Genomic DNA, 14,176 nt, shown 5'->3' with positions numbered 1-14,176 from the left:
GGGGGGTGGGGGGGTGGATGGAGTCAGGAAGAGGGAGTGATATAGGACTGTGGCAGATGCAGCTGGTGGAGGCAAGTGAAGCACGTCTTGAGCAGTCAGGGACTTGCTTGTCTTCAGAGACCTGACCTGTCTGGCTCCAGCAGAGTCTGGATTTGAGGAGAGGCAGCAGACACGTCCTGTTAGTGGAATCATTACCTCAGAAGGGTTAGAGCACGGCCAACACTAAAGCAAACATTTGTGATTTTTAATTTTTCAGTTAATCTTTAAGGTAGAAAAGATCTCAAACAGGAGAAACAAAAACTCTCAATTAATTAAATTCTTTCAGGGTTAGAAATTTGTTATGGTCTGGGTTTTTTATTGCAGGCAAGTCATAATTCATCACATCACAGGTGGAAATCAAAACCCAATACAAGCCCAGTTTTGGATAAATGAAACAGGTGAACTATTTGTTCTAACCCTGGAGCAGATCCTCAGCTTTGATTCTTTCCGAATCTGCCCACCCATCTCCAACACAGTCAGTTAACCAGCTGTCAGCACTCCACCCATTCGCTACCTGTCATCATTATTAAAAGATCATAAGCCTGCCGATTGAAGGCGGCGACATTTTAAGAAGTGGGAAAGAGCTCTAAGTGATGGGCTGACTCTGAGGCGAGCCCCAGGGATGCATTATAGACATGCTCGCTGCTCTACAGGAACGCTGGCTGTCATGTTTGCAGGACCATGCTCCAATCTCCATATGTTTATTCATGAGGACAGCGGCCCTATTGGCAGATTGTTAACAGGCAAGATTAGGATTCTGGAAAGACAGGTGGAGAAATCTGGTGAGTGGAGCACAGAGAGCAGGCAGGAGTTTTTTTTTTTTTGTGAAGCCCGGCCAGCTTCTATCTTTATCTGTCTTTCATCTGTTTCTGACTGTCTGCCCTCCTGTCTTTCTGCCCTTCTCTCTCCTGCGCTCTTGTTTCTCTTTTAGTAAGGCACTGGTGAGGAATATGAAACAGGTAGAGTCAGAAAAGATGAAAGTAGGTAGCGACAGGACAGAAGCAGGGTCAGAAACTGCCCTTGAAAGTGCATAAAATGCGTGAAATTAAAAATGAAAGGGGGAAAAATAGTCCAGATAGCTGTGGTAACCTTGTAATTATGCCACCGTACTCTGGGCTGAGCACATCCTTTAGAACTAAAGTTGACATATTTTCTTTAAATTTTAGGACATTTTTAATTCGTTGAATTGTTAAACAGTGAGGCAGGCAGGTGTGAAAGTACTGCCCGCTGTGGGCCACCACAGGTGAATCCTGAGATGTTATGACTTCACATGTCATACTATTGTGTCCTGGGTGAGAGAAATTGGGGCCTTTTGGTCAAAGAACAACTATTAATGCAGTCTGGAGCAGTTGATAATGTCGGCAACACACAGCCAGCAGCAGGTGAAAATGCTGAACCCACAGAAATCACTAGTCAACAAAAAATGAAACAATCAATGGGCAGAAATTGAGGATGGGAGATGAATTGGTTGGGGACAGAGGAAGGAAACATGGGTCAAAAGAACAAACTGTTTATTTGCCTGTATGAAACATAAAAGTAAAGGATAGCATGTATTGTTGCTAAAGAAAGAAAAAGGAGCTGTAACAAGAGGAAGAGCATGCAGGGCATAAAATGAAGGGTATGCTCTGTCGTTTGTTCATTTGATGATATGCACGATTTACAAGTGACTCCCCATAGTAGAAGGGAGCGGCTCTGGGGACGTGCGTGTAACATTTCCCCCATGATTTGGAGAAAACACTCAGTCACGCTCGAGTGGCCCCGGGGATAAAATGGAAGTGGACACCGGGGGCTGTTTCTCAGGCCCAGAGACAGGAGAGAGGTCGGGTGTAATGGGTGGCTGTTTGGGTGGGTGGGGCGGCCTTGCCAGGCAAACAAACCCTCTCGGGCTTAGTGAAAGATTCATGTGTTTGAATATAAAATTGAGCTTGCAGGTTGCAGCACTGGCGGCTTGGTACCTACAGTCCCCTCGTTTGAGGCAGACTGTGAGTGCACACATCACAAACTGCTGTACTCTATGTACTTTACTAGAATTATATGAAAGTCTATATTAATATATTTGCCCTAAAAGCTGCCAGTAGCCAACTTTTTTATTTAATTGCCTGTGTTCAAATTTTGGCTTAATGTATGTATTTTTAAACACCAAAAATTTGTTTTTTCATTGTTACTTCACATGAATGTTTGAGCTTCAGTGTACAGAACAATTTCTGTGCAAAGTTTGACACTAGAAGGCTGTTTTCACGGAAGAAGAGTTTCTCTGTGTTTTAAATTAGAATTTTGTGACCCCACAGCCAGTTTGAAAAGCTACTGTGGTCCAGCATGCAAGTGTTATGTGAAAACTTAAAACCTTCAGTGCGCATTAAATGAAGCAGGAGACGTCTCTTGTCCGGTGGTTAAACTTCTGAAATGTAAAATATTTGCATATTTTTGCAGATTCTGGATCTTTTGTCGAGGAGAAGATGTAATTAAATAAGAATTTTTAACCAGGGGATTAAACTTTTTCTCAAAAAAATCACACCAGACACAAATGAACATTCAAAGCTGAATATTGTTTATGGATTTTAAAATATGTCTGGTGAAGATTTTTGAGGTGATTTTACTTGTTTCTAATGGTTGACACCCACACAGGTGAAAAACAGGTGAATTTTCCTTTTGAAAATAGTTTTAACAAGTAACCATATTTCCCTTGTTGTTACACCTTAAAACTTCAGTTTTAATGTTTCATACTTTATATCTGACTTTTTCATATTTTTTCATATTTGTACTTACTGATAAATGGTGCTAGATAAATATATTTTTGCAGTAATGAGCAAAATGTTTCTACATTATAGGCATTTCTATTCACAGCAGTGCAGACAAAAAATCCATTTTTTTTTTTTTTAAGTTTAACACCAAAGTAGTTTTTCTGGCCATCACCCTCCCTCACACCCAGCAACCTCCCACTGTTACTGTAAGTGTTTATTGCTCTGTGCCTGTATATTCCTGTACATGGCAGAATTTCAGACTTCCTTTGAGTGCGCCTCCTCTGATGTCCTCAAACCTTGATCGATGGTTGGAGGAAGCAACCTGCCCTAAAATAAACCTTTTTCTCACTTAAAATGCACATCCACACTTCTTCCATCTGCTCTCCTTTTCTCTCCTCACCTTGTCTCCTCGGGGCGACGAAGGGTTATAAGCAGGGAGTAATGAGAGGAATGGGCCACTGTGTCCAGGACGGTGCAGTGATAATGACCCTGCTTTTGTGATCTCTATTGCTTGTTGTCGAAGCCTCGCTAGTGCTTGTTGTCTCATTACCCATGACTCGAACCTCTCTTTATCCAGAGGTTGCATGTGAAGCACACACATACACACACACACAGCCTTACACACACACATGCAGACACTTTCTGGCCATCTCTTTAGTCTCCTCCTTAACATGGTAATATTATGTCTCTTAATGGGAACAGGGAGCTCGGTGCCAAGAGTTCCTCTGGATAATTGGCTGCCTCCTCACCTGGTGACATCTCCCCCTTTGACATTCTTACATTTTACATTTAAGGTGCTTTATTTCTTTCCCCCTTAACCTCATCCTCCTTCCTCTGTCCTCTGACTTGCAATACTTGCTCTTGTATTTTTTGTACTGATTTTACATTGTCTTTCTCGATCACCTGCAAAATTGAATCTCAGTTTCCGACCGTATCCGTGGATAAGGCTCGTTGTGATTGATGTGATGGATTTTTCTTTTGCACTAGAATGACTGATATTAAATTCTGTACATTCACCACAGTGTATGCCGTAATATTTCAGTTTGAATCTATTTTTAGAGAATATTTTTTAACTTATCACGTCATGTTTGGAGAATCTCACTTTTTCAGTTTTTTTTTCTGTGATATCTTTTTTTCCAGTAGTATTAAAGCATCTTTTTTCTTTCATGTGCCTGCTGCTTTGTATAGGACATGGTGTATTTGTATGCTACGGAGCCTTTGCCCCTGACCTTGGCTGCTCCATAAAATGATGATTTACATTCTATCAGACTGAAATGACTCTGAATGGCACAGGTTGAAAATATCTGACAAAGATGGAGCTCCAGATCTATTATACCTGGTTTACAATGCGTCAATTTTTTACATTTACATTTTGAGGAAGCAAATAAAGATATCATTATTACCACAACCCTGTATGGCAAATCCTCACATCTTTAGGCCTACAGTTTGTCATTCTCTCTCTATATGGAAGATGTGTGTTTTAGCGTGTCTTCAGGATTCAGATAGACTGTTAATTGTCGGTCACAATTACACACGTGTCACCTCCTCAATTTGTAACAGCATACGCTCAGCAGCTTATTTTTGTCGATGCTGATATCTGAACTGTGTATACATCGCTGAAACAGTAATGTGTTTGGCTGCACACACACACACACACACACACACACACACACACACACACACACACACACAGACTGACTTAGCTGACTGGTTAAGCATTACTAATATGTCTACCGGTCTGTCCCTCCTGTCTCTAACCGTTGTCTCTGGTCTCCATCAGTCACCTGCTGTTTGCACATAACTGTATGTACAGGTTCAGCCAACTGGCTCACTGCTGTGTCTCTGGCCAAAGAGAGATCAAGACACACGCAGGATGTGTACTGCCTGATTTTTTACAGACTTCTGAGGCTCAATTCAAAAACAAAAAGGAGGAATAAATATCTGTAAAAGCAGACAATTTGTGATTCAGATTGATGAAAAAAAAAAACAGACAGCGGGGTTAGATATTTTCAAGCCTGATGCTCAGCTGTGTTTAAAGGTTTTTCGTGCAAAAACTTTAGACAAAAGGAAAAGCGAGGCCACAGCGCACAGTGGTTGGCAATTATAAATGGATGCTTTGTACCCTGGAAAGTAAATCACTGTATGTGATATAGTGCTGTGGCTCCTGCCATGGACAGATCTACCACCGATGACATGAAACTTGAAAAGCAGCCATAATTTACGATAATGTTTTTATATGTAAGTAAGTGAAACTCTGGTGTCGGTGTTTTCACTTGTTCACTCTCGTGTAAGGGAAATTAAAGCAGCTGTAACCAATATTTTTATATGAAAGGTGTGAAAGGTGTTGCTTGTATGGATGAACCTCATTGAACTTTGCTGTTCCCCTCAGCTGTACTGAGCTTTCAGTGTCTTTCAATTCATTGTTTTGATTTTATGGCTGAAATGAGAGAAAACATCGACATTTTCATTTATCAGGTGGCCACAAAGTGATTATAATGATGCTTCATATCTGCTAACAAGTTTGCTCTGTCAACTTCATGAGGGAATATTATGTTGGTTTAGTGTTTAAAGCTTGTTGCGCTGCCTTGAAGTGGCCAAAAAAATCAATTAATGCACAAGCTTAATATTTCATGACGTTCAAATGAAAACACTAAGCAGCAACAGGTCATTATGAAACTGGAAAGAAATATATATCCTTAAAGACAGCACACACACTAAAGGTCACCCCAGAGTCCCTGGTGGATTACTGACTACAGCGCTCCATGATAGCACTTTAGATATCAGAATTCAATACAGCTGATGTAGCCAGCTTTTTATTTTTGAACTACTTCCGGTACGGCTATATTCATTTACTGTGCAGTGGTTGCAACTATACAGTCTCTTCTTTCCCACCATCCCTCTTGTTATGGACACAGTGAAAGTAGTTTCTTCCTGCCAAAGCAGACGTTAAACTGTGATATGTTACATGGCCAGTTGTAGTGTCATGTTTCTCATTAATTAGCTGGTAGAGTGAAATTTACAGCATTAAGCAGAGTGTTCTACAGTATTGTTCAGTATCTATGATTAACACTGCGTGTTTTGATGTCTAGCTTCATTTGATGCGAGAAATCAAACCGTCTTGGTCAAAAATAACCATGGTTGAATAGAATATGACTTATGACAATTCTTCATGTTTTCATGATCTTGAGGTTTCACCCCAGCCCATGCAGTTTGGAGTGTGAGGAGTGTGTGTAGGGGGTGTGAGGGGGTGTGAGGTTGTGGGGACGGCTGTAACACTGTAGGCCTGATACTGCTGAGTGAGATGAGGATTTGGTGTGAAAGCAGCAGGATCCAATTCACCCTGATGGCCTCACTTACTGATTTTCTGTGTTTTGATAGACAACAAACACCAACATGGCACCTCTCTCTTACACGCATCCAGCTTTCTATTCACACATACACCATTTAACCACGCCATGGCACCACCTAATGTTTCCTTACTGTCGGTTTCTATTTCCATAAGGGAGGTACAGTATATTTACCCCCTCCCTCCTCTGTTTCTTGTTTCTCCGCAGTGCCAGATCGCCACACAGGACGAGGACTATGACTGACAGCCAGGCAAGCTGAGGAGACCTGTCACTCATCTTCCTATCAGCGTGTCAGGGGGCTATCTCCTTCTTACCTCCCCCCTCTTCCTCCACCTTCTCCTGCACCGTCCTCCTCCCTCCCTCAGTCCTCTCCTCTTATCTTCTCAATGGGCTGGTAACCTCAGCATCATCATAGTTATCCACCACTCCAGAAACCTGAGAGAGAGAAATAGTGAAAAAAGACAACAAAAAAAAACAAGACACTTCTGAACTGACCCTTGCTCCACCTGAAGGGAGTGTGGCATGCCTCCTCACTCCAGCTGAGTGTGTTGTAGTAAGTGGAAGTAGCAGAGGGATCCCTTGTTCATAAACCTTCAGAAGGAGATACAGCTCCTTGAGAAGGAGCTGAGAGAGGACCAGTCATGCGTTTCAATTTCGTGTTGACGCTGCAGGCGCTGTGGACCGCTCTTTGCCAGGCGGCCATGCAGCACTACCCTGCAGCATGGGGCCACTACGATGTATGTAAGTCCCAGGTTTTCTCAGATGAAGGCCTAACCTGGGACTACATGGCCTGTCAGCCAGAGGCGGCAGATATGACCCAGTACCTGAAAGTTACTCTGGATCCCCCCAACATAACCTGTGGAGACCCTCCAGAGACGTACTGCGCCCTGGTGAGTACAACAGCCCAAATATCTTCCCCTTAAAAAAACTTTACACTTAGTTAAAAAAAAAAAGAAAACTAAGGCAGCTTTCTTATCTGTATCTGTGTATCTTGTATCTACTCAGCTTGTTCTGACCCCAGAGCTGTAACAGACACTTTCAAAGCCTGTGTGACTCAGATACACGGCTGCAACTGAAGAAATAGAGGTTTCTGCCTATTGACGTCATGTTCTGCTGTTTAGAGAGCTGCTTCTCGGTGTGCACTGCAAACACTGTCTGATGTGCTGTTGATGATGCTTACTTGCAGAAAACACTGTGTAATGTGACTTCACCAATGAAAACACACATCTCGCTCCCCACACACATCAGAGTTGCAAAAAAATACAGTTGCCTCAGTCACTGTGTGTTTCAAAGGGAGAATGTGTGTCTTTTTGCCACAGTTGGATGAGTGAGTGGCCTAAAAATTCAAACAATGTCTGGATGAAATAGTGCACAGGTGAACTAAAAATACAACATGAGAACTTAAGTGGAGTACTGTTTCAAGTGCAAAATCCAAGAGGCTAGTTTTCTTTTCCCAATGTAGTACTGTTTTTTTTTTTAGACTCAATTCATCATTGATCATTTCTCAAACTTAAAATGTATTTGTCGAATCTAGGGCTACTTTTTACTTTGGACACAGTTGTCTCTCCTCAGTCACTTTGTTTATCAGTGCTCACTTCTATCTCAAGTGGCTTGATATGGATGGCAGTGTCAGTTGGTTGGACCTTCAGTCCAACACTTTGGTCCAGACTGAAATAGCTCAACAACTATCAGACAGATCGCCATGAAATCTTTTTCAGACATTCATGGTCCTCTGACTTTTTCTCCACCATGAACTCAAAGTTTTGGTTTTGATTGACACATCTCATCATCTATTGAATGGATTTGCCATGAAATTTCTCAAAAAATCCTTTGGTCAACCCTTTGCTTTTCCTGTACAGCCAAAATTTGAATTTGGCCGGTACTTTGGTTAATGACATTCCCATCAGCCTCAGCTGATAAGTCAGCTTGCTGACATGCTAAACATGGTAAACATTATAGCTGTTCAATACCACTATGTTTCCATTGTCACTGCGAAAATGTTAGCATGCTGACATTAGCATTTAGCTCAAAGCAGCACTGTGCAGGCTGCAGACTCTTGCTATTGGCTGTATGTCTTGTTATTAAACAAACCAGAAACATAATAATGCAACTTCCTGTGCAAAGGAATGTTTATGTTTTTCAACTGGCAACAGGTCCAATCATTACAGTTTCAATCATAGAGATAAGGAATCTTAATTTCCTTTTTTGCGTTACAAAATTGGTCCAATTAGCTTTTTTAAAATTTTGTTTTGCTTAAAGTTGTTTTATGACTAAAAACACTTGACTTCCAAAGAGGCATTTTAAGATAAAGAACTAATTAGCTATTTTTCTGTTAAATTCCACAAAAACTGAATGTGAAAGTCTTGTTGAATCAAAGAGCAGATTTGCCATGACTGACTTGCTAATAAAGGGCTCCAAACTGGTAAAATCATGAGGACTTCAAAGTGATGTTTCGTAGAGTGAGAGGGATTTTATATTTAAACAGCGCAATAATAAGCAGTGATTGGTTGATTGGTTTACCCTTTGATGCTGTTGATTCTACAAATTATATTGCAATCATGAAAATCACAAATTCCTTGTGGAGCTGAAAATAAAATGAGCAAAAGATGCATATTGGGTCAAGTATTTAATTAGCAAATCGTCCTCCTCCTTATTCCGGGTCCTTTCCACTTTGAAACTCACAGCTGGTTGCCTCAGATTAACGCTACATGATGAGTCCATTTTGGGCCGTCGTTTATTATCAAGTCATCAAAGATTCTCTCAGAACAAACGCACTTCTCAACAGCTTCAAGAGCTCTTTAGATAAATAGTGAGATGTTCCAGGAAAAGTAGTAAGTTGAGGAGTATAAATAGACAGTTGCCATCAGCAGAAAGTCAGCTGAGAGGAGAGACAGAGGAAGAGAGAGGGATTAACAAAATACAGATGACAAAGAGTGAGTGAATGATCAAGAGAGAAGTGAGAAGGAGTGAACATGGGGGGAGACAAAGCCTCAGAGGACTCTGTGCAAAGCATACTGTGACTAAAGAACTAATATCTCCTGCATGGGGCGGGATGGAGGCTCCGAAATGTGAATAATTCAACATGTTTTGTAGCTAATGTGTTTTATTCATAGGACACATTATTCAGACCGACATCTCCCAGGCACTTTTGAAAAATGCTGACTCCCATGATCGGCCAAGGTTGGTTGAAGGCACAGTGAGTTTGGCGGCGGAGACGGGATGGGAGGTCATGTTCAAAACGGGGTCACACTCCCTTCTCCCTCCAGGCGGCCCGGTGACCTCTGATTGATCCACATTTGAACCTGAAGTGTGTCTGGTGGAGCTTTGCAGCAGCTGTGTTGTGGATAAATTGGCTGAGTTTGGGGTGAACAGCGGTCAGCCATGTCTGATTCTTCACTGGAGTCATTCCATTTCTAGATGCACAGTTGAAACTGGGTTTATTATTATTATTATTGCCAGCCTTTTAACAGTCTGATGATCGCTTATTGAATTAGTGGGAGTTTGCCCCGCGATGCCGCCCTCATGTCTCCGGCAGTCAATGTGATAGGAGTGCTTCAATTAAACAGGCCGTGGTTAGCTCCCACATAACTATTTCCTCTCTCTACTGTACTCCACTCATCACAAATCACACAAACATCAGTGAAATATGACCCCTGCCGCTTAACATCGAGTCCAATTCACTGCAATTGGTTTATGTTTACCCCAGGCAGTAACGTGGCTCCAAATCAACAATGGAATAATTATCATTGATATTCCAGCTACTCTGACTGCCAGTATGCTGCTGCAATGCCAATAGTGCTTTGTATCATAAGTCAAATCGTTGCAAATTCGGGGCAATTATCATTAGGCCGCGTTATCGGAGAATTTCATCTCTCTGGTAATTGATTTTGCACTCACAGAGGCGGGTGTATTTTAAAGCCTAGTGTCTGCTTCCTGGAGTGCTGAAGGTAACAGACACCGAAGCCTGACGAGAGGAGAGAGAGAGACAGAGGGAGATGCAGCAGCTCGAGGGCGTGGTGCTTATATGAGCATGGTTATCTCAGGTTGCGGCCTTCATCCCAGGGTCACAGATAAAGGAGGACAGCATCACACACACACACACACACACACACACACACACACATTCGTACACACATACACACAGCACTCTCCCCAGTAAAGACTTTCATTCTGCTTCTAGCCCAGTGACCTTTTCGATAGCAATAAGCTGGCATTCACTGAACTCTGGCACACGAATCTGCCATCATATGAGATTTCACTGTCCCCTCCAGTTAGACTCTGACTGGCCTTTAAAAACCTGGACAGGTCGCACACAGTCAACCCGGTGATGATTGAGTTTGTGCAGGGTTCAGGAGAGCAGCTTTGACTTAATACAGAAATGACTGAGGAAGAAACTGATTCTCATTTACCAACTTGTCCCAAAATCACTAACTGACGGCTCTGATTGTGCACTCTTAAAACCTTCAACCTTTGAAAACACAAACACTTCCTGGTAGTCAATGCGAATAATGACGCTACAGTTAGATGAGCTGGCCAGTGCAGATAGATTAAACTGAGCAGCAATTGTGCTTTCTCTGTGTCTAGCTCCTCACCCATACAGTGTATACAAGGACTCTCAACAGTATTATCAGTGTTTCATTGACTATCCTGCAGAGATATGTGGTTTAAACTGAAATGACGTCCAATCCAACACTCCAGCACACCAATACAAAACTTTCATGTGTTGGTTCTTCTTTGATGCACATGGCATTAAACATAGAAGAACTACCTTTATGGGCGTAATTCCATAATTTATACTAAAAACCATACTTGAATGTGTTTGTGTGTGTGTGTGTGTGTGTGTGTGTTTGTGTGTCTGTGTGTGTGTGTCTGTGTGGATGTCTTCTTGTATTCTAATGCAAGTGCTGAATGTCTCTATTTGTGCCATCAATTTACAACCAGGAAATGCTGATGAATGCTGAAACCTGAGTCCCGGCAGGCCGGTGCATTTCATAGCCAATCAACTCTAAATGAGGAAACGAGGAAGATTATTAAAAAGGCAGTGCAGCATGTGGCTTTTTCCCATTTTAGCATGCGAGATCATTAAAGCTGTGCCATGATAAGAAAAGGTAAATCACCAATACTGTCTTAATTCTTCCGCTTAGCTAATGACACAAGTAATGTGATGGACTGACTGAAGCTTTAAAAAATGGACGCCTGGCTCTTTCCTAACCATTAGCAAAGCTGGATGAGCCTGTAAAGGAAGCCTTAGTGGAGCATGTGGTATTTATTTGTTCCACTAAAGCGGCTTTGTTTTCATTTTTCTCTCAAAATTCTACTGTGTGTACATGTTTAAATCTCTGTTTGACTTCAATTGTCATATGATGATGTTTGGAAGGTTTGAGTCACACTGTATACTGTTTACTCATGCAGAAAGTACTACTGCATGTAGCACATAAGTTTTATGGATGGTGCATTATGCTATGCAGTACACATTTGAGGTAAATAAAATACAGCAAGATACTGCAAAGAGATACAAAGACCGAAAACAGTTGTGTCCTTGTTCCAGTGTTTTCAGTTATTATTAAGAGCTGTGTAATTTCAGCCCTGTTGAACAGTTAATCAGTCAGCATTAATTAAGAGAAAACAAGATTCTTTACAAGAAGTGGTGATTAGATATTTGATTAGAACATTAAATCTTGTCAATAGATGGTGTATTGCTCATCAGACCCATCAGAGATTTCCAGCACACAAGCAACACTCACGCTGATAAATTCGAGCCACAACATGTTTGATATGTGTTTGCTGTCTAATATCCCAGAGCCTGTTCAGGCATCGGGAAAGAGTTTTCTAGGTGTGTTGGACAATAACTGCAAGCGAGGGTGCCGTGAGCTCCCTCTTACATTGTGTGATATACAAATCTGACCTTTTCCTAAGCTGATCCTGATTAGAGGTTTCAGACAGACAAGGCGTTTTAACTCCCCCGTACCCTACCCACCCCACACTCACACACTGTGCCGCCTCTCAACAGGCTCCACGTTGACATTTCCTTGAGAAACGAGTGTGCTGTCAGCAGCAATATGTCTCATCTCTTATTGTAACACTCAGTCAATGCAAGGGTTAGAGGAGATGAGAGGGAGAGAAAAGAGACGTCGGCTTTTTCTCCAGGCTGCACTGTTGTCTGTGACATTCGGTCTCATAAACTTGTTCAACCTGGCTTTTCTTTTGTCAGGGGGTGAGATTTCAAAAATGAGCAGAAAGGTGACTTTACAGAACTTCAGATTGACTTTGAAAAAGGTCAGTTTTCAGGAATGTAGTTGCAATTAACCAGTATTGAAAAACAAATTACTCCTTCAATAGAACTGTTTAATGTCAAAAGATTTCAAAGCTTTATTGAAATCCGTGACATAGGTAATTCCAAAATCCGTGCAGCATAACTCATTGTTGTTTTATTTGATTAGTGATAGCTATCTGGTGTTATCATTTCAGCCTAATTCACCAACAGGCAGCGTTTGAGACATGACTGAATTTTTCACTCATGGTCTTAATCTGTGCTCAAGCGAACTCTTTTATGTGATTTAATTAGCCTAATCAACCCACAACAAAGATTTTCAATTTGAAGCTAAGGTAGAACACATTGCATTATTCAGTGAATTCAGTTCGCAAAACACACCTTAATTCAGACAAACAAAATTCACTGGTCTGATGAAACCAAGATTGAACTGTGGTCTCAAGTCTAAGGGTCATGTCTGGACAAGACCAGGCACCTCTCATCACCTGCCCAATATCATTCAAGAAGTGAAGCATCAGGGTGTGAGGTTGTTTTTCAGTGGCAGGGACAGGGAGACTTGTCAGGGTTGAAGGAAAACTGAATAAAGCAAAGTACAGAAATATCCTTCATTAAAACCTGATTGAGAGCACTCAAGATCTCAGACTGGGCTGAAGGTTCACCTTATCGCAGGACAATGACCCGAAGCTCACAGCCAAGACAATACAGGAGTGGCTCAGGGAAAACTCTGTGAATGTCCTTGAGTGGCCCAGACAGAGCCCTGACTTGAACCCAATCGAACATCTCTGGAGAGACCTGAAAGTGTCTGTACACCAACAGTACCCTTGCAGCCTGAGATAGCCTGAGAGGATCGGCAGAGAAGAACAGCAGAAAATCCCCAAATCCACGTGTGCCAAGCTTGTGGCGTCATACCCAAGAAGACTTGAGGCTGTAATCGCTACCAAAGGTGTTTAAACTAAGTACTGAGTAAAGAGTCGGAATACTTATGTCAACGTGATAGTTCAGTTTTTCCGTTTTAAAACATTTACAAAAATGTCTAAAATGATATTTTTGCTTTGTCATTGAATGTTAGTAGGGGTTTGTGTAGATTAATGAGGGAAAATTAATGTAACGGATTTTAGCACAAGGCTTCAACATAAAATAATGTGAAAAGTGAAGAGGTGTGAATACTTTTTGAATGTGCTGGACACATACATGTGCTTCTCTGGGACCAACCCCAGAAGGGTTTTAAAGCACTATGCTGCTCCTGACCCAAGAAACCAACTTTACAATACAATAATTTGACTATACAAATCAAATATTTTCTAACTAACACAGACTAACATTAATCAGATTCTCCTGCAGGTCCTATAGTTGTAACCTCCAAATCAGATTCATTGCAACCTGCAGCCTGCTCACCTTTTTCCCATGTTCCCCTAATTTGAACCCAGCAGCATAACAAGCTTTCTTTTTGTAGCCTGATACATTCAGCTGAAACTCTACCAGTGCACTGAGAATAGGTTGAATATTGTCTAACACAGCACAGAGCGGTCGGACAGTCAGACTGTATCTATCTCGGCAGTGTGAAGGTTATACACACTGCGGTCACAGGAGGATCTCATCATATTCTCTCCCACCCATCCTGTGTCATAAACTTTGCATGAGCATTGGGTGCTGTCTGAGTTTTTATCATTTTCTTATTTCCTCAAACCACTCGTTCTTCCAGGCCTTCAAGCGCCAACACAAACAGACTTGTCAGCCAGCCCAGACTGGGCTCAAGAGAAGTCCATTAAACAGGTGTT

General features: G+C 41.7%; 1 protein-coding gene across 5 annotated transcripts in view; it reads left to right on the top strand.

Moving 5' to 3' along the window:
* ntng1a (netrin g1a) overlaps positions 1 to 14,176 on the top strand; it is a 103,989-nt gene that overhangs the window by 4,140 nt on the left and 85,673 nt on the right. For all 5 annotated transcript variants that reach the window (XM_087171738.1, XM_087171739.1, XM_023398186.2 and 2 more), the window contains exon 2: positions 6,335 to 7,017. In XM_087171738.1, the coding sequence (XP_087027864.1) occupies positions 6,769 to 7,017 (249 nt within the window). In that variant the 5' untranslated portion in view covers positions 6,335 to 6,768. The remainder of the gene's footprint in view (positions 1 to 6,334; positions 7,018 to 14,176) is intronic.

The sequence above is a fragment of the Seriola lalandi genome, unplaced genomic scaffold, assembly GCF_002814215.2.
Source record: "Seriola lalandi dorsalis isolate HSWRI2012SDOR001 ecotype SW California unplaced genomic scaffold, Sedor1 jcf7180002054972, whole genome shotgun sequence".
NCBI classification, from domain to species: Eukaryota; Metazoa; Chordata; class Actinopteri; order Carangiformes; family Carangidae; genus Seriola; species Seriola lalandi.
Note: the sequence above shows the minus strand (reverse complement) of the source record. Positions and strands in the feature narration are given on the sequence as shown.